This window comes from Nannobrachium achirus (genome assembly GCF_963921795.1).
Source record: "Nannobrachium achirus genome assembly, chromosome: 3".
Classification (NCBI taxonomy): domain Eukaryota; kingdom Metazoa; phylum Chordata; class Actinopteri; order Myctophiformes; family Myctophidae; genus Nannobrachium; species Nannobrachium achirus.
In genome coordinates this window covers 58,991,603-59,010,971 of record NC_137812.1, presented here as the reverse complement: position 1 = coordinate 59,010,971, position 19,369 = coordinate 58,991,603, and the positions used below count along the sequence as shown (strand labels likewise).

The window sequence follows — 19,369 nt, the reverse complement described above, 5'->3', positions numbered from 1 at the left end:
AACAGACAGACAGAAAGATAGACGGACAAACAGATACAACGGGTAGGCTACTCTGACAACAGATATTGCATAAATGGGTGGGGCATGCATTTCCAACTTGCATCGTTCCCGAGTAGTAGTAGTAGTCGTCGTCATATAATAATAACAATAATAATAATAATAATAATGTTGCCCTGCTAGAAAGAACCTGACTGGTGCAGTATATGATGAAGTATTGTAAGGAAGCCATAATGCCATGGGGACATAAAAATCTACACTAAGTGCTAAAACTGTTTTAACGAGAAATGCAAGCAAGTGTATTTCATTGTACAAAGTAACCATATCAAATATACATAAAATAAATCTGAAATCAATATGTGTGTGGCACCAACCTCCAAAAGTCAATGTGCACACATCAGCATCAGCATTCAGCTACTATTCTTATCAAATATAATATAAAGTTGTAGGCTTATAGCCTTGCACTACATGATAAAAGTGAAATCAACCAAATCTTGGAAGAAAAAAGAAGAAGAAAGAAAATATATATATCTAATGAGATGAAAATAAATGTTAACTTAATCGGAAAAAAATGTTTTGTAAACAATTACTGTAATAACATTCAAAACACTCCTTGTCAACAGCCTGTGAAATGATAAGATATATGAGAGAGATGAAATCATCAAAATCATCTAAAACTCAAAATCATTTCAGACAGCTCATGGACACAATATGTCTGTGTTTGTAATAATATCTACTCTTCAATCTAAAACCTTTCCTGTAAACTCTCCCAATTTCGTCTTCTTTACATTCCACTCTCTTGCACTTGAGAACACTGTAGTAACATGTTAATAATCAAATCCATAACTTGGTCATTTTAAATAAACAAAACACAAATAACAAACAATACATTCAAAACATCAATGCTGGAATGCAGGCAGGGTTTGCTAAGATATGGACATGTAATGTGGCGTTCTTTGCAGCTTATTTTCAGCCCACATCTCTTTACTTGTCCATTACTTGGTTGATTTGTGGGCTAACAGTACGTGCACGTCATACAGTAGGTCAGTGTTTCTCAAAGTGGATTCCAGTACAGGGACTCTGTGGGTTCCTTAAGTGGGGTCTAAATGGACCCATACAAGTCTGTAACTCTGACAGTGTACAAATGGAACCAAATGGGTCCATTTGGTTCCATTTGTACACTGTCAGAGGTAAGGGAAGACCTTGAAATGTAAAAGTTTGAGAAACACTGCAGTAGGTGGCCACATGCACCTCACCCATCTATGCCAGGGTCCTTATAAGTACCCCTTCAGAGGGGCATTATGATCTTTGGTGATCTATGATGCCATGAATTGGCTCTATGACATTACAGAGAGCTCTTGTCACATCAGCGTGTCCCGTGGTGTAAAGTAACCAAGTAGATTTACTTACAGTAAGTTATGTACTTAAGTACAATTCTGACTTTCTGAGGTATTTGTACTTTACTTGAGTATTTTCAATTTCCAATACTTTTACTTCTAGCTACTCTCGGATCCAAATATTGTACTTTTACTCCACTGCATTTATTTGAAAACTTTAGTTACTAGTTACTTTGCAGATATACATTATAATATTATAAAATATACATAGACCACTTGAGCCCTATTTTTTACCGTGGCTATTTGAAAATAGCCGATCTACAAGCTCACGATGCGTCACATTGCGACACGTTGTGAGGTTGTAGATCTGCTATTTTCAACATTTTGTACTTTCACTTTTGGTACTTTAAGTACATTTTGATGTGGACACTTTCATACTTTTATTCAAGTACATTTTGAATTCCAGACCTTTACCTGTAACAGAGTATTTCTACATTGCAGTATTGATACTTTTACTTAAATACAAAATGCGATTACCCAGATAACCTTGCGTCGCTGACATTTGTCTACACTTGGCAGTGTCCCAGTTCAACGGTCAGAAATCAAAAGGTCAACCACGAGGTCGTACGACCTGTTGTTATGCAATGTTTGTTGAACGAGTCAAAGTGCGGTGAGGGTGCGGAACAGCTGTGTGAGGCAGAAGACGGAGGCGGTGAGCGCCGTGCACTGTTTGGCTAGCAGCTTGGTGCTCAGGTCCTGGCAGCTTCGCTTGCCACTGGCACGCTCCGCCGCCAGGCAGAAGTCTGTGAAGGAGCGCGCTACGTCTGTCAGACCTGCGATGGCCTCCGCATTCCTCCGGTCACACCGTTCGCAGCCAGAGAACCAGAGGCACACCCCGGCCAGCTCCACCAAGGTTCGGAAACTGTCGGCCAAGCAGAGGAGCATGTCCTCTGGGCTCTGCCCCACCCCGACCACTTTCTGGCAGCCCGCCATCAGCCGCCGTGCCTCTGTGTGGAGAACCCGCTTGTTCTCCGTGAAGTGGGCGGGGCACGTGTCCCTCGGGTGGCGGCCTCCTCTACCTCGCACAGACACTCCCCCTCCCCCTCCCAGCCCTTCCAGAACGGAGAGGAGCTGGTCCACGTCACTGCGTAGCGTTTGGAAGCCTGCGGGAGGTGCTGGGTACCTTCGCACGCGCAGGTGGCTGATGGTGTCCTTGTGTGTTCTAGATGGGTGACAGTCTGAGGCGTCAGATAGCGGTGAGAGGAGGGGGCTGAGCTCTGAGTTGGACGTAGAGAAGAGGGTGGAGCGTGGAAAGGATGGAGAGAGGGAGGATGAGGGAAAGGTGGGAGGGGAGGTGGAGAGGAAAGAGGGAACACAGGGAGCGGTCCTGAGAGGAAGCCCCATCCCGGAGGTTTGGGTCACACCACTGCTCTGTGTGTGGCAGGAGAACTCGTAGACCGTCAGCTCATCGTCAAAGCTGTCCCCCCTGCTCAGGCAGTTGGTATAGACCTCGGGACAACCACAAGCATCCAGTGGCATCTGGACGCCCTCCATGACAGACTCACACCCAGCTGCAAGCACAGAGCTACACCCATAGTCAGGCTTCAAAGTGGGCCCTAGTTGGGCAGGAGTTTTGGTCTGGGACTGCTCCGTACAGGTAGTAAACACCCCACAGCCTGTGCTCTGCCGTTCAAATGAGTCTGAATTCTCCCCCGCAGGCCTACAGAGTCTCGTTAGACTACCGGTCCGACATTGTTTCTCTGAATCACTGAGAAAGGGGAGGCCTGGTCTATTTAGATTCTGTGTGGTCACTACTATGGCCGGGGGGGTAGAAGGTGACGGGGTGGTTATTTTGGAACCTGGAACATCAGACTTGGGGCTGATGGCTTTCATCTTGGATTCTGGTGCCTCTCTTATAGGACCCGGAACATCCATCTTTGAGCCTGAAGTTAACATGTTGAGGTCAAGGTTCTGCCCTGTTCTGTAGCCTGGAGGCTTTATTATTGGTCCTGGTGTGTCTTTGTTCAGCCCAGAGTACAGTGGTTTGTTATGGTGCTCAGTCTGATGCCATGAATCCCTTCTCTGAATCACTACCTTTTCGAACATCTCCTTTACTTCTGACATGGTAGAACGTGTAATCTCAGCAGAAGCTGCTTCCACAACACCCTCACCCTCCACATCTGATCCTGTAACTGTCGAATCTGAATCATCTGACTCTGCTGATTCAGACACAGTGTTCATGTCAGTGTCCTTTGTCTGGGTGATATCATCATCGTCATTATGTGTTAACTTAATGATCTCAGCATCATCTATAACAAACTCTGGAGAGGGGCTCTGGGCTATATTACCAATCCCAGTTTGGTTAAAGGCTTCCTGAGAGCGAGGTAAATAGAGGGGAAGCCTTTGAATCTTGTCCCTAATTGTGGATGTAGATAGGCGGCCCATGATGCCAGGGGAGCAGGTTTGGAACAGAAAGTGTGTTGGGGATTGATACTCTTTGAAAACATCATGGACTGTGGCTATGCTAGCCTTTACTAAGCTAGTGTTGTAAGTAGCGGTATCTAATTTACCTTCATGTGCAGCTTCAGCCACAGCTGTGATAGCATTTGAAGCAGTGTCAATGATTGGCGGGGTGACAGTGGCGGATTTATTTATATTTGTATTGGAAGTGGATATGACAATTGTAGGAACTTTATTCACTGTAACATTGGTGTTAAATGTAGGAAGGGTAAGGTTTGTTGCAGGTACAGCTTTTGCTGTAACATAATCTACAGTGTCAGCATAATCAGAATGAGTATTAGTATTTTCCCTAATGCTGTCTTTAGCAGTGGAATCGCTAAGACTTGAATGTAAGGAATGACCCACTTCATAATCTTCAAAAACATTGTCAGAATTGGCGCTGTAAACAACATCATCACTATTTGTCGTGGCAGAACCAAAAACACTAATAGTTTCATCCTCATAATTGGCCTTGACCTCAACATGTATTGGCTCGTTGTTGGTGTAGCTGTCTTTACCAATGTGCTGGTCCGGACTGGTTGGGGTTCCTCCACCTCCCCTCATTGATTGGTCATTCAGGGACTTGTTAACAAGTGGAAGAGGAGGTAGCGGGGAGGTGGGTGGAGGAGGGGGTGGTGAGTGCGATGGATGTTTTATATGACTGTCAACACTTTCATCTACCATGTCTAACCTTTCATGTAAAGGTTGCTCTGGGGCACCGAACTGTGGATTGAGAGAAACATTGCCACTCTTGACATTCACATCCCTCTCCCTTTCAAAACAAACGAGTGGTCTTAACTCTGAACTGGGCACAGGCCTTCTCTTCTCTTCCTCCTTCTTCTCCTCTTCCTCTGCTTCCTCACTCCTACTCTCCTCCTCAACGATATCTGCCAAGAACATATGAGTAGTCAATGGTCCATTCCATGACACTGCTGTTACTTCCTCTTTGTCTCCATCACTCTCCTCTTTTTTTTTCTGGTCTCCCACTTCCTCCTTTCCATCTCCCCTTCGGTCAGCACTCTCCTTCCCATCCGGCTCTACCCGGCAGCGGACAGCAATGATTTGGCAAGATGCCTCCTTAACCGAATCTGTGACAGATTTGGATTCCATGGCATCAGGTTCCATCTCCATGTCCTGTTTTTTCACCCTGGGCGAAGGCCGTGGGTCTCCATCCCCGTCCTGAGACGCAGGTCCGTGGGAACGGGGCTTGGACCATATGGGCTTAGACTCCAGCTGGGCAGGTTCACCCTCAGAGCGAGAGAGGAAAGACACCGTAGGACAGGCGTTCTGGGTTTGTTCAGAGGATTCTGGAGAACTCAGCAACTGCCTATCAACTGTCTGTGCTAGGAGGTTCTTATGAATCCTGTTTGAGACCGGGTCCTGGTTTGAATCTACCGCTGGTTCAGGAAATGACACGGTGGATGTGAAACCAGTCTCCATGAAGGAGCGTCGCTTACGGGATCTCCTCCTGAGTTGGAACAGCGTCTCTCTCCCCCCTCCTTCCTCTTCATCTCTCACACTGCCCTCCTCATCCTTTGCTTCCTTCTCCGTCCCTGACACTGAGATTCCAATGTCACTGAGGCTCAGTGTGCGCTGATTGTCTGGTTTCATCTCAGCAGCAAAATCTGGAGAACAGCAAGGAAAATGGTTAAATATTTCATCTTCAATGTTTATCAAGGGAATTTAGATTGTGAGACACATTCAAACCCATGTAAGAATATGGACTGCATATTACATTAATGATGAATCATGGATGAAAATGTGTATCCTCGCTAACGCCAACATATTTAGACTGTATTCCAACTCTACTGCTGTAGTGTTGTTGCTACTGTCCCGTCCCCCTAAAAACCCTAACCCTAAAAAGGAAAGTAAAGTAGGTTGTAATGCTAGTTACTCTTTTAAAGTAGTTAGTGTTAGTGTTAAAAGTCACTTTTTTATTTCCTTGTATTAGTTACAATTGTTATTTAGAATAAATATTTACATTAGTGAATTGTGTTGACAAAAATAATGTGTGAAGAAGAACATGTTTTTGAACTTCAAGAGGGAGGACAGTATCACAAAAAAAAGAAAGAAAATGGAAGACAATCTCACACAGAAAACCAAATCACCTCTAGGCACAGCCCCAGATGTCGGGTCTTCAGGCGAGGCAAAGCGATCCCGCGCGTCAAAGAACTCCTCGTCTGAACTGCTGTCCCCAAAACCAGGAGGAGGCTGAAGGATGGCAAGGGGTTCCGGGTCTACAGCCTTGTCCCGACACTCATCCACCTCCACGACGTCACTCGCCTCTCCTTCAGTGCGGGGTACAGTCTCTGAAAGGCTGCGGGCACTGTCGGGGGTGACGTTGGTGCAGAGTTTGTAGTAGCAGCGCGCGTCGCTCTGGTCGAAGTTGAACACAAAATCCATCCGTGAAGATGAGGAGCAGGGGGAAGACGAGGGCCGACGCTGTGTTAAACCAACCTCCTCGCCTGTGCTCTCTTCTCCCCCTGACCCTACAGCCCAAATAGACTCATCCACCTCCAGCCTCCTCCGCCTCCTCAGCTCCTCCTCTGCGTCATCCTCTTCATCGCTGGCTTCCGGAGGACTGGGCAGATAGTCAACCAGGCGGGAGAGCTCAACGAAGCATAGGACTTTGTCGTCCGAAGAGGGGTCGGCGGTGGGTCTCTCGTTAGGTTTGAGGGTGGTGGAGGAAGAAGAGGAAGAAAGCAGGTGGGGATCGGCGCCATCGCCGGATCTCCTGTAACCTGTGGGGCTGTGAGGCGGTGTGGGGGGGTAGAGGTGAAGTTGCTGGGGGCAGCAGGGATGAGGATGGGCCTGAGGGTAAGAGTCCGTTTTTGGACGGAGAGAGGAGGAACAGGAAAGGAGGTCGTCCTCCTCCAGGGCGTCTAGGGAGTCGCTGGAGGGGCTGGTGAGGAAACGGGAGTCGGTGCGAAATGAATCGGACGTCTCCGACAGCGACGGCTGCTCCTCCACTACATTTAGCGTCTCTTCTCCTCCGGCCCCGTCCTCACCTTCTCCACGCACCTCCTTTTCACTGCTCCTTTTCTCCTGTTCTCCCCCCGAGTCATTGTCTGTGATTTTTATCTGTATCTGTCCAGTGTCCTCCTCCACTCTCTCTATCTTTGTTCCATTTTCCTCCTCAAATCTTTCCTTACAGTCTCCTTCTATTCTCTGGTTCTCTGTGTCTTTGGATGTTGGGGACTTTTCTTTCTCATTGTCTCTGTCTTTTTCTTCCTTTTCATTTGTCTCCTTCTTTGGTTTTCCTCCTTTTGCTACTACGCTTAGTTCTTTCTGCCTCCTGTCCTTCTTGTCCTTCCTCTTTCTCCCATCTGGGTCTGAGGAGGATCTGATACGGGGGCGTGGCTTGACGTCACGGCGGTCACGGGATACAAGAGTGGCCGGTGCATTCATATCCATATCAGAGGAGTCTGAATCGCTTCCACACCGCGACACATAACCTATGAACACACGCACGCACGCACAAACACACACACCAAGAAGAACGTTACATAAAATATACACATCAAGAGACAGTGAATATACTTCTGAGGTATGTGTAAAGGTGTGATAAATGTGTATTTATTTTGGGAGGTTTCATACATGAATTATTGATAAATTAGAATGTAAATGTAAAAGTGTATTTTTCACCTTCCTCTGTGGAGACTTTGTGCTTCTTTGAGTCATCTGTCCATGGAAATATGTTGAGATTGGGGTCAACACACACATGACAGTAGCCAGCTATTAGACAGGCCAGGTCCTTAGCCGCTACCGACTCCAAAAGCAGTGTGATGGGCTTTGGCAGGAAGAGAAGAGAAGAGAAGAGAAGAGAAGAGAAGAGAAGAGAAGAGAAGAGAAGAGAAGAGAAGAGAAGAGAAGAGAAGAAGAGAAGAGAAGAGAAGAGAAAGGAGTACATTTTGTAATTTGTATAGTCTTCAAAATTTTGTGTGTGTGTGTGTGTGTATGGGTGCGTTTGTGCGTGTGTGTGTGTGTGTGTGTGTGTGTGTGTGTGTGTGTGTGTGTGTGTGTGTGTGTGTGTGTGTGTGTGTGTGTGTGTGTGTGTGTGTGTGTGTGTGTGTGTGTGTGTGTGGTGCGTGGGTGCACATGTGTGTGTACCTTGATGTCCTGCAGGTATATCTTGACCAGACTGACTTTGTCTGACTCAGGCAGCAGCTCGATGCGTGTGATGTTGGTGAACTCTGTGAGCTTGGTCATTATACTCAGCTTGTGGTTGACCACCTGGCTCACCCCGTACCGCGCACCCACCAACAGTGTCACCATGGACTCCCTGTCCTGAAGCTGAGGAGGAGTTCACACACAAAATACTATTTATTGCCAGGTATTTATAAGTACAAGGAATGTGTCTAGTTGTTGGTGGGGAGGACATTTCTCCCAGGCACCAGACTTTATTTAGTTTTCTTTTTTCTTTTTTTATTTATGCTCACCCCTTACACAAAACCTTAAAACGTTTTCCATTTTTTATGTGTCTATGGAGTTAACATTACTCTAATAGACCCTTGGGTGTGGTAATAATATGAAAATATCTAATGTCTTTCCTGAAAGCTGACAGCCTCAAAGTCTAAAGGCCCGATCCAAATACACCGCTTTAGTGACACACTAAAATAATCCCCTCCTCTTATTATCATACGACAAAAACTGTGGTTGTCGCTAACTTCAGGTGGGTGGTGCTGAGGAGAAGACCAGGTGTACTTAATGAACAGGTGGGAGTAGCCACATAAAAACATAAATTAAACACTTTCTGTACACCTTTTAAAAAAAATCCTCCTCCTAGTATAACTAGTAAGACGCCTCATCCATATACATATGCCCATGCATGGAGATCCCTATCTGAACCAGCCACACAGATATGGGCCATGTCAATAGACTGTAAAAATGTGTACTGATGAACTGGCAAGCTGCGACATTTCTCATGGTGTACTGCGACCTTCGGTCGCAATCGCTATCATAATACATGATGATCATGTTTTAGGGGGGGAAAAATCACGGCACCCCATCTTTAACTGGTGGTTCACCCATGTAGAATTTAGCTTAATCAAGAGCAAAGGTTCCTTCACATACGCACACACACACACACACACACACACACACACACACACACACACACACACACACACACACACACACACACACACACACACACACACACACACACAACTGTACCATCATGGTGGCACTAAACGATTTCCCTCCAAACGATTTCAGCTCGCCGAGCTCCTCCAGGTAGTTGATCCGGGACTGATTGGCTGACAGGCCCTTCTGCTTGGGATCCTGCTGCGACTGGATCTTCTTCATATGGTAACTGATGGCCTTCTTCAGGTCCTTCTCTCGCATGTTCCTCAGCAAGGTGCACGACACAAAGTTCTCTATTCCCCACGTCTTCCTAATGCAAGCAGACAGGTTATTCCTTAAGGAGGGTTTGGTTGTGTGTGTGTGTGTGTGTGTGTGTGTGTGTGTGTGTGTGTGTGTGGGTGTGTGTGTGTGTGTGTGTGTGTGTGTGTGTGTGTGTGTGTGTGTGTGTGTTAGGGATGGGACGATATGAACATCTCATATCATGATTATTGTGACAAAAGAAATTGCGATTTATGATATTATCGCTTTAATCAAAATTCATTATCCTCGGGTGGAACATGTTTTGCCAAAAACATTGCGTTGCAACGCGTTGTCAGCTTGTAGATCGGCTATAAAAAAATAGCCGATCTACAAGCTCACAACGCGTTGTCAGCTTGAAGATCGGCAATTTTTTGGTGAGGAAAAAGACTGTATCAAGTAGGTATATTATAAGTACCTTTTACCAATAGAGGGTTTAAATGGTACCGGATATGCAGCTCAGCAAATAAAAGGTGAACTGATCCCAGTGCAAGGTGGAGGACGATATCACGATAAATTAAATTTCCACAACATGATTATCGGGAGTGTTTTTTTATCACGATACACGATAATATCCGCTTATCGTCCCATCCCTAGTGTGTGTGTGTGTGTGTGTGTGTGAATCCTGAGTAAAATGTATTGATTCAAAGGACATAAATGAAGGATATAGAAGAGCGTGCTTCTCTCACGTGACAGTCTTCAGGTTGGTCTTATGGGACTGTCCACAGCTGGCCAGTCTCTCCTGGATCTGCAGGGCAGCCAGACGCAGGGCCGTGTTGCATCTCATCTCCACCGCAAAGCGCTCCTGCAGCACGTCATTCACTCCCTGACACGGACACACACATACAATCACTGTAGACGGGTGATGAAGGAGTCTAATCCAGGGGTCTTCAACATTCTCGGGCCAAGGACCCCTTAGTCGAGCGAGGGATGAAGCAGGGACCCCCCACAACCCCATAGATACCATATAGTGTAGTTTCATCGTTTGACATCACAATCATCAGTGTATTTTAGGCTCATCTAAATTTGTGTTTCCAGATATTTAACCACTTGAACCGTCAATACCTTTCACTCTGTACTTAGTCTGCCCCTTTTCCCCTCTAGACCAAACCTCTTTGCCGAAAATAGCCGATCTACAAGCTCACAACGCCTCACGTGGCGAGGCGTTGTGAGCTTGTAGATCGGCTATTTTTGGCTAAAGTTCTCAGAATATGGAGGTTAATATAGAAAAGGAGAAAAAAGCTTCTATCACACAAAGATTTGGAGGACCGCCTGTAGTAACTCTGAGGACCCACTAGGGGTCCCGGACCCCCTGTTGAAGACCCCTGGTCTAATCTAACCCTGTCTGGGTTTTATTTCTCAATAATGACCTGCTCCACATTGATTGTCCCTTGATTGACCCATTACAGTCATTTTAGATAAAGGCCTATCGTTGCTGTCGGATGTTTTTCCCTAAATTAATGCCTTACTTGATCATATGCTTTTGAATTTGAAGTTTAGGAGATGGTTTTCCACCCGACAGAGACGATATATGGCAACATACGTTTTTCAGAAAGGCATTTGCAGAATCGGCCTCAGGTCTTAACATACAATCTTAACAAGCAGCACGCTTCTATCGGCCTCTATTACCACTCTCCTACTGCATTCTTGCGTATTCATCTGTAACGTTGTGTGTGCATGGGTAACCTTAAACGTGGCAGTGGCAGAGCGCCTACAGTCACAATGTATAAAACTTTAACTAGAAATATCAGATGAAAGTGACGCATTGTCTATTTTTGACTCAATGCTGAGCTGTAGCTTCCTACATTTTTGCTGGCATGCATTCCATTTACAAATTGTGTTCATAACCTTCATTTAACCAGGCAAATGTGAACCAAGTCTGAACCTTGTCTGAAAACCCCTGGTCTTCACACCATTAACTCTCCTACTGCCAGATTATTTATTTATTTATTGGGTCTGGTGCCATCAAAAAGCGGCTTACCTTTGCGACGTTATAGTAGATAGATAGACATTTTTTTTTTTTTTTTTGATTGTGCAATAGTGCACTTTGGTCTGCCAGGCAGCAGAGGGCGGCGTCATGCGAGAATGAATGTGAATTTGCCTGTTATGTGTTGCCATACATTCAGACCAGTCACTGGCCACAGAGCCTCACCAAGCCCCCAGAACCCTGGGGGCGCTTTGAAGCAAAAAGTACATGGTGGCCGTTTGAGGTACTGCAGTTGGGTCAACTATTCATACAGTTAGTTCAGTTGAGGCAGATAGCCCCCCGCTACCCCCGCCTCCCCGTTTCTCGCTCCCCGACCGTCGTGATTGGCTCAGAAGCCAAATAGTTGACCCAATACGTCACTTTTCAGAGGCTTTTCAAACACGGAAGTACGCTTCATGCGCTGGGTGAGCAACTCAATGCAAGTGGACGGGCGGGGATATCAGTTGCCCTCTCTATTCTTATTATAACTCTATGAGCCTCACAGCCAGAGAAATCAACAAGGAAGTGAAATGGTCTCCGTTGATGTTAACGCATAATGGATTTTTTACACCATCACCGCGGAAAATGTGTTTACAGTACACGGCGGCGCGACCCCTCATCAGCTTCAACAAGGTAAATGAACGAACGAACGAACGCGAACGAGCGCCGTATTGGCGCGGAGGTCCCTTGAGAATTGGGGCGAACAGGAACGTCCAAAGCGGTATAAGAGTTAAGGTAAGAAACACATGCAGACTGACACAACACAGTAAACTATGTTTCACATGTGTTTGGATCAGAATGGGCACACCAGACCTACCTGTAGGTAGAAGTACTCAAAGGCAGTGGGGTCATCTAGAAGAAGGTCACGAGGGTCTTTGGGCATGAAACACACACGGAAAAGACACCTGTAGTCATGGGCCTCTCTCTTCTGGACCACCTGATGACACACACACACACACACGCACACACACGCACACACACACACGCGCGCACACACACACACACACACACACACACACACACACACACACACACACACACACACACACACACACACACACACACACACACACACACACACACACACACACACACACACACACACACATGTCAAAGTAGGCAGCTGGTGAAGAGCCCTATACAGGATGCCATCCAGAATCAATGGGGGGTACATTTATAGTAATCAATTTATTGTCTAGGAATGCAACAAAAAACAAGACAATATTATTGAACTGAAGTCAGCGTGGCATGATTAATCAATAGAAAAAATGTCATTTTGGGGGTGAACTACTCCTTTAAGGTTAGGCGCGCGTGTGTGTGTGTGTGTGTGTGTGTGTGTGTGTGTGTGTGTGTGTGTGTGTGTGTGTGTGTGTGTGTGTGTGTGTGTGTGTGTGTGTGTGTGTGTACGTGCGTGCGTGCGTGCGCGCGCGTGTGTGTGTGAGCGAGCAAGAGAGAGAGACAGTGCGAGAGAGCCTATTTCACCGATGCTATAATCTGGAGAGGGAGAGAAAGGGACAGAGCCTATTTCACCTCATCAATAACTAATTATTTTGTTGGTGAAATGCTGGACAATGCAGGGTACCAAAACCTGAACACGCTGATGGATGCAACGCGTTGTCAGTGTGATAACTCCGGCAACATCGGGCAAACAGATAACGCACTTCATTAGAGATAATGAAAACATCACTATTGCTGTAAATGCTTTGCTGCATGCAAATGCTGTTTTACTTTAAGATAGCCGCAAGAGTGGGACTTCTTCACTATCAATAGCTGCGGTGGTGGTATTTCCAAACCTACTATGGAACAGTATCTCTCAAGGACCACAGAGCTAAATGTGCCCAGATGAGAGGATGAAGATCAGGATAAGATTGCACCGCAAGTGAGAGACGTCTGTGTTGTGTTTGTTTTTCAGTAGCGGGTGACTCAGATGAGACCATCGTCAGTAGACGACATTATTTCTCATGCCCTATCGTAGGAAAATGAAGGCTATTGCCCCCACTGTAGACTATCCCTAGAGGAATTGGTTCGATCTGGTAAATGATCTTAACATCCCCTTATAGCCACACCCTGAGGAAGACAAGAGTGTCGAAACCGGACGGCGTTAGTGGCCTTTTATTGGATTTTTAATATGTAATAGCCCTATCTAAATAAAGGCTTTTTAGCTGTGCCTTGGCTCGTGAGTGTGCTTGAAGAGTTTCCCTTGATGGGACCCCTCGTTGATCTTAAAATACCCTTTTAAAAGTTAAAATAGGGGCTCCCGCTGGCCTATCGGTCCAAGCGCATACCACATAGGCTCTGATGCCTGACAGCCTGTCGCGGGTTTGAATCCCGATTCCAACGACCTTTGCTGCATGTCTCTCCCTTTTCCTGTCAGTCTACTGTCCCATCAATAAAGGCATAAAAAGCTAAAATAAATAAATAAATAAATAAAACAGTACCTGCTGTATCCTCTCCTCCTCGTGCAGCAGCAGTAGTTTGGTGATGCTGTGCTGCTGTTCCAGCACCAGGGAGAAGTTCTCAATGCGGGACAGTGAAAGCTTCTCCTTGAGGGTCATCACTATGTCCTGATGCACAAATGAACACCAAGACAAACATTATGTCTATGACAAATATACTGTAACTACAGCTCCTTCATCAGATGTGTGGTGGAGGTTGGACGACTAAAACGTGTAAATAAAAGTAGAAATGTAAGTGAAGAGTTATACCGTGAGCAGCTGGGGATGCATGGAACTCAGCCTATGTCTCAAATAAACAAATCAGCCGGGCAATTCTGTCAGGTATGTGACTCTGTGGCGTTTATGATATTGAGTTACAGTACATTTGATAACGTCTGAGTTTGGATACAAAAATATATAAATTATAAATTTGTACTTTTTCAGGTGATGCTTAATTTCCATATGGGTAAAATCGCCCTGACTTGTTTATTTTTGGAGGGGGATAGTGGCCTCTAGTGGCAGTGATGTCAAACTTCAGTTCTCTACCATGACATATCAGCACTGCAGGTAGATAAGCCCCCTGGTGCCATATCACTCCTCGGGTGTATTCAGGGGCATCACAAGAGGGAGAAAAGTGGGACTGAGTTACTAGGGCCCAAGGTGGAGGGGCCTTAATTATTTTATACTTTAGATATTGAAAAATAGCAGATATACAAGCTCATAGCGCGCTGCGAGCTTGTAGATCTGCTATCTTTTGGAAAGTCTGAAAATGTGTGCAAATCTTGGAATATAATATGTATTTTTTTAAGTGAACATTTGTAACTAAAATTTTGCTTCTGGGGGGTCCCTCGAACAAAATGTTTTGAGATGGGGGTCCAGGGCTAAATACATAATTTTGGGGGTCCTTCACATGAAAAGGTTTGAGCACCACTGACATAGAAATATAGGTTTTTCACAACACTTTTTCACGATTAAAAATAAAATAGCAGATCTACAAGCTCGTAGCGCGGCACTCGGTGCAGCACTGTGAGCTTGTATGCTATTTTTCAATAGTTAAAGCATAAAATAATGGGTTCCCAGTCTAATAAAATACATTCATGGGGGGCCCGCAGCGAATCCTTGTACCCAGGGCCCAGAATTTGGTGAGACACCCCTGAGTGTATTATTGCCATTTTACCAGTTTCGATATTTATGATTGGACATCAAGGCAATAATATGACAAGCGTATAATTACGATTATAATTATCCATGACGAAAAATGCTAGTCTAGATGGCTGACAATGTTAACTGTCTTCATTTAAATACAGTAGCATACTTCTCTCTTCACACCATATTAGACCATAATATGTCTCCAAGACAGTAGAACATGAGACAGTGCAAGTATAGTATAACATGCACAGCAGTACATAATGAACTGCAGGGACTGGTACGGTAACTCAATCAGCTGTACCTTGACAGTGGTGTTAGGTTCAAACTTGAAGGCCTTGGTCTGTCCGTTCTCCAGATAGACCTTCAGGACATTGGGCAGGAAAAGCAGTGAATTGCCCTGGAAATCACATACAAGCAGTGGTGTCATTTCAGAGAAAATAGCCCATCTACAACATTTTAAAAAAGAAACAAAAAAAACACGAACACGTTTGCCTTTAATGACATGCCTAGAGATGCCAGGTACATGATGCATGTATGACCGCATTTTTTATTATTATTATTATTATTATTACCCCACTTAAAGTAGAGTAGTATTTTGCTGCACTGTTTGTTTTTATTCTTTTATGAATTGCTGTCTCCCACTAGGAGAAACACAATTTCGTTTGCTCTTTCTAAATCTGCTTGCAGACAGAAAGGGATGAATGACAAATAAAGCAATCTTGAATCTTGAGATAAGAAAACACGTGTCTATAACATGTGTGTCACATGTTGATGGATGGGTGTGGATTGAGATGCCATCTCCAGGGACCCCAAATGACGTCCCTACATACGTACAAGGGTCAAGGATCAGAAGAGTCAGGGGGGAATTATGAGCAGTGTAAAACCTTCATGTTCAGGTTCGGCTGTAAATAACTAAAAGAGGGTGACAGAGATGAGATGAGCAGGAGGAACTAATAAAACGTGTGTGTGTGTGTGTGTGTGTGTGTGTGTGTGTGTGTGTGTGTGTGTGTGTGTGTGTGTGTGTGTGTGTGTGTGTGTGTGTGTGTGTGTGTGTGTGTTGGTAATCAGGTACGCTTTATTTCCCGTAGGAATGTTTCTCTTGGACGTACAAGCAGTGTTGCTTCTACAAGCACTGCTGCTTCTGCACATTGCATAGAATATCTGATTTACCTTGAAATAATGACATCTCTGCTCTTCTATCTGCCAAGTCCATGCTAGACAAAGCAAACTAAATAAAAATGTTCACCACAACAGCAAGCCTGCTATACAAATAATTGAGTTTTGTGGAGTGCACGGTACTCATACTAAAGAAACAAATCGATTTCTTTTTTGGCATTTTAACCTCCCCCAGAGAGTGTCTGTTTGCTGTGAACAAAAACAGATCAAAAGGATCAAAGTTGTCTTTTTTTTGTTACTACTGAATATAGTACGTAAATATGGACTGGCCAAAACGTGCTTATCTCTGTTCTTCTGCCCAAACTTTTATAGCTCTCCATATGAATCACATTTCAATCTCAAGTTTCATCTCCTCCTACAGAGCACAGGCTCTCCTCACTTCACCTCTCTCTCCCTCTCTCTCCTCATCTGTCAGCCTGTTACGCCTGCAGCCGTTGTCATCCCCCTCTTACTTCCCCACTTTACTCTGTCGACTTCTGCGTTTTTGTCCTGTGAGCATCGACGATGCCCCTGAACATTTATATATTATATCCAGTGTTTCTCTTTCTTCCTAAGCTTCTCCACCTCCTTCTCTCTTCCCCTGTTTTAGAAATGGAGAACAGTAGTGCAGTGGAGTGGTGCTTTGTACCTAGCCCTTAATGGTGTGTGTTTCCCTGTCCTCTCCCTAGTAGTTTATTTACTGTCCTGTAATCACAGACATTAGGAGGAGAGGGATTGGCTGGCGATCGATCCATCCTGTCTCCATCTGTGATTAGTAATGTACACCGCTGTGGTTTTAACGTAACATCCTTGTGCAGGACGGGAACTGTCTTTCTAAAAAGGAAAGTACATAGGATGACAAACTATAACCAACATCTGCTGAATCATATTTCCATTTGTTACTGATGACTAACTGGAACAATATATTGGAATGGATTCCTATCTAATTGTCACTAATCAAAAATATTTTCTGTTTATAAAAAAGAAACAGATATGATTATTACTATTTACTTAGAAGCAGAGGAGTTCCTAGAAATGATTTGACAGGTGAGTGTGTGTCTCCCTGGCATACAACGGTGTCTGTATGCATTATAGCTGAAACCACTGGTGCACATGCTTTTTCTAAGCCTGTCAAACAGTCTCAATATCTGCTAAATCTTAATCATCCGATTCAGTGTGCCGTACTCTCCACACTCACCTGTGAGTGTCCGTTGACCTCCACTTCCTCAGCGAACCGGACTTTGACAGGGTTGGACCTTAGCTTAGCCCTCTTCTCTGGGGTTATGAAAGAAGACTTTGGGCCCTGGAAGACACAATATACTTATTATATATATCGGTATACATATATTATAAGGCAGTAGTTTAAAAAAGGTGTCTCATCTTAATTTCATTATCTTATCCTCTGTTTGCTGAATGATGGTCTTAAATGGAAAGATTATGCTTTTCCTACATGGGGTTTCGCAAAGACAAATGATAAATAAAAATCCTGGAAGAGTCCATTATACACTCATATTCCTCTTATTATTATACGTACAACGACTTACAGACTTACTGAATGCCGCTACAATGCTACATTCATTACTGTGCATCCAGACACACAGTTTGTGAGAGGTAAAGACAAGGTATGAAATCAACAGAGAGGCCAGGCATGTGATTGTGTGAACATTTCCACTTTAGATAATCATCAGATAACCACTACATTTCAACCTCTTTTGGGTTGTTGATGTCAACAAGCATAAGGGAACCGAAGGTTTTCTTGGAGATCCTAAGTGAGTGATGTCTTGGTGGGGTTGGATCAGTGGTTCCCTAACTTTTTAGCTTGTGACCCAAAAAAGAAATCAGACATTTCCCCGAGACCCAAACTAGTGAAAACAGCAGATCTACAAGCTCACAATGCTTTGCTTCGCGCCACATTGTGAGCTTGTCGATTAGCTATTTTCACTACTTCTTAAACATTTGTTTTCTAATTTATGACATTTCTTAGATTTTTCTTTGATTTCTTCATGGAATTACAGGAAAAAGAATAATGCTTTTTTGGGAATGTTTTTTTTTTCTTTCTTTCTTTTTTTAATATATATTTGGAATAATAATAATAACTAGACCAGGTCAACCTGGTTGTGCCAGACCCCCTGTCTGTCATCATCATTTATGACATCATGCCTTTTGTAGGCATGTCATCATCATGTCATCATCATATATACCCTTTATATAGAAAACCAGGACAGACAGACAGACCGACATTTGCTTATGTAGGCCTACCCATTTCATGGGTCTGGCAAAAAAGGGACCCATAAAAATCTGTCTGCGACCCACAAATAGGTCCCCAGTGTTTGGGAAACAGTGGGTTGGATGACTCCTTACAGCATACATGGACAACTGGCGGCCCGGGGGCCCTCACCTTCACTTAATGCGGCCCACAGGTTATAATTCCAAACATGACCTGCTTTAATTCCTTCATATTAGTAGCTTAATGACTAGTATAGTAATATTAAATTACTTAATTGTATAATTAATTGTATTTTTTTATGTCCAATGTATTTGTATTTAAGTTCATGAAGTTAACATGACTATATAACTAAATGCATTTGAAATTAAATCAAATGTTACATTTCAGGATTCCAATTAAAAGAATAACAAAAAATTATTCAGGTTTCCAATTCAAAAGAAGCAAAAATAGCCGATCTACAAGCTCAAAACGCATCGCAGCGCGATGCGTTTTGAGCTTGTAGATCTGCTATTTTTGCTTCTTTTGTATGAGATACTAGAATGACAAAGTAGGACGTAGCAATATGCAATGTGGCCCTCTGGAATGAAGGTGGAAATATAGTGGCCCTCGCCATCATCACAGTTGCCCACCCCTGCCTTACAGTGAACTATGAATCAGGTGGTAACGGTGTACCTAACAGCAATGGCGGAGATAAGAACCTATCTGCTGCAGCTCTAGCACCAATGCATCCTTCAACTTTATGGATATAGATTGAGGTGCATGACCAGGTGCAATAATGTTGCATCGCATGGGATGCAGTCACGCACATGCACATGCACACACTCTAGCACAGCACAGCACAGCAACAGCACAGCACTCACAGACACACATGGACACACATAAAGACTGAAAGATAATGATGGATGATTTGTCTGACCAACTCCCTGGCGGGACACAGAGCACTTCAAGCTGCTGTCACCATTAACAATGACGTAGAGCCGGGACCTTGGTGACAGGATGTTTGTTAAACAACGATGCCTGACCTCTGGCCTTGTTGACACATTGGATAAATGGATATGTTGACAACAGCATTATTAAATCCCATGTGGGGAAACATCCATAGTGTCGTTCGTGAGCATGGATTCAAGTACCACACAAATAAAGACACCAGTAGATAGCCTGGATGGTTTGCCTTTTCTTTTTGCTGATATTTTTTGTGTGTTATTTTTTTTACAGTAATGTA

General features: G+C 44.3%; 1 protein-coding gene and 1 long non-coding RNA gene across 2 annotated transcripts in view; both read right to left on the bottom strand.

Moving 5' to 3' along the window:
* The window catches only part of LOC308281328, a 106,489-nt gene that overhangs the window by 46,361 nt on the left and 40,759 nt on the right, over positions 1 to 19,369 (bottom strand). The window lies entirely within an intron of this gene.
* frmpd1a (FERM and PDZ domain containing 1a) overlaps positions 1,995 to 19,369 on the bottom strand; it is a gene marked incomplete at both ends in the record, with an annotated part of 29,794 nt that continues 12,419 nt past the window's right edge. Inside the window, 10 exons of the mRNA XM_080721783.1 lie at positions 1,995 to 5,386; positions 5,927 to 7,288; positions 7,479 to 7,623; positions 7,944 to 8,126; positions 9,009 to 9,228; positions 9,905 to 10,041; positions 11,999 to 12,118; positions 13,620 to 13,745; positions 15,067 to 15,162; positions 17,119 to 17,223. Coding sequence (XP_080577909.1) covers positions 1,995 to 5,386; positions 5,927 to 7,288; positions 7,479 to 7,623; positions 7,944 to 8,126; positions 9,009 to 9,228; positions 9,905 to 10,041; positions 11,999 to 12,118; positions 13,620 to 13,745; positions 15,067 to 15,162; positions 17,119 to 17,223 — 5,886 coding nt within the window. The remainder of the gene's footprint in view (positions 5,387 to 5,926; positions 7,289 to 7,478; positions 7,624 to 7,943; positions 8,127 to 9,008; positions 9,229 to 9,904; positions 10,042 to 11,998; positions 12,119 to 13,619; positions 13,746 to 15,066; positions 15,163 to 17,118; positions 17,224 to 19,369) is intronic.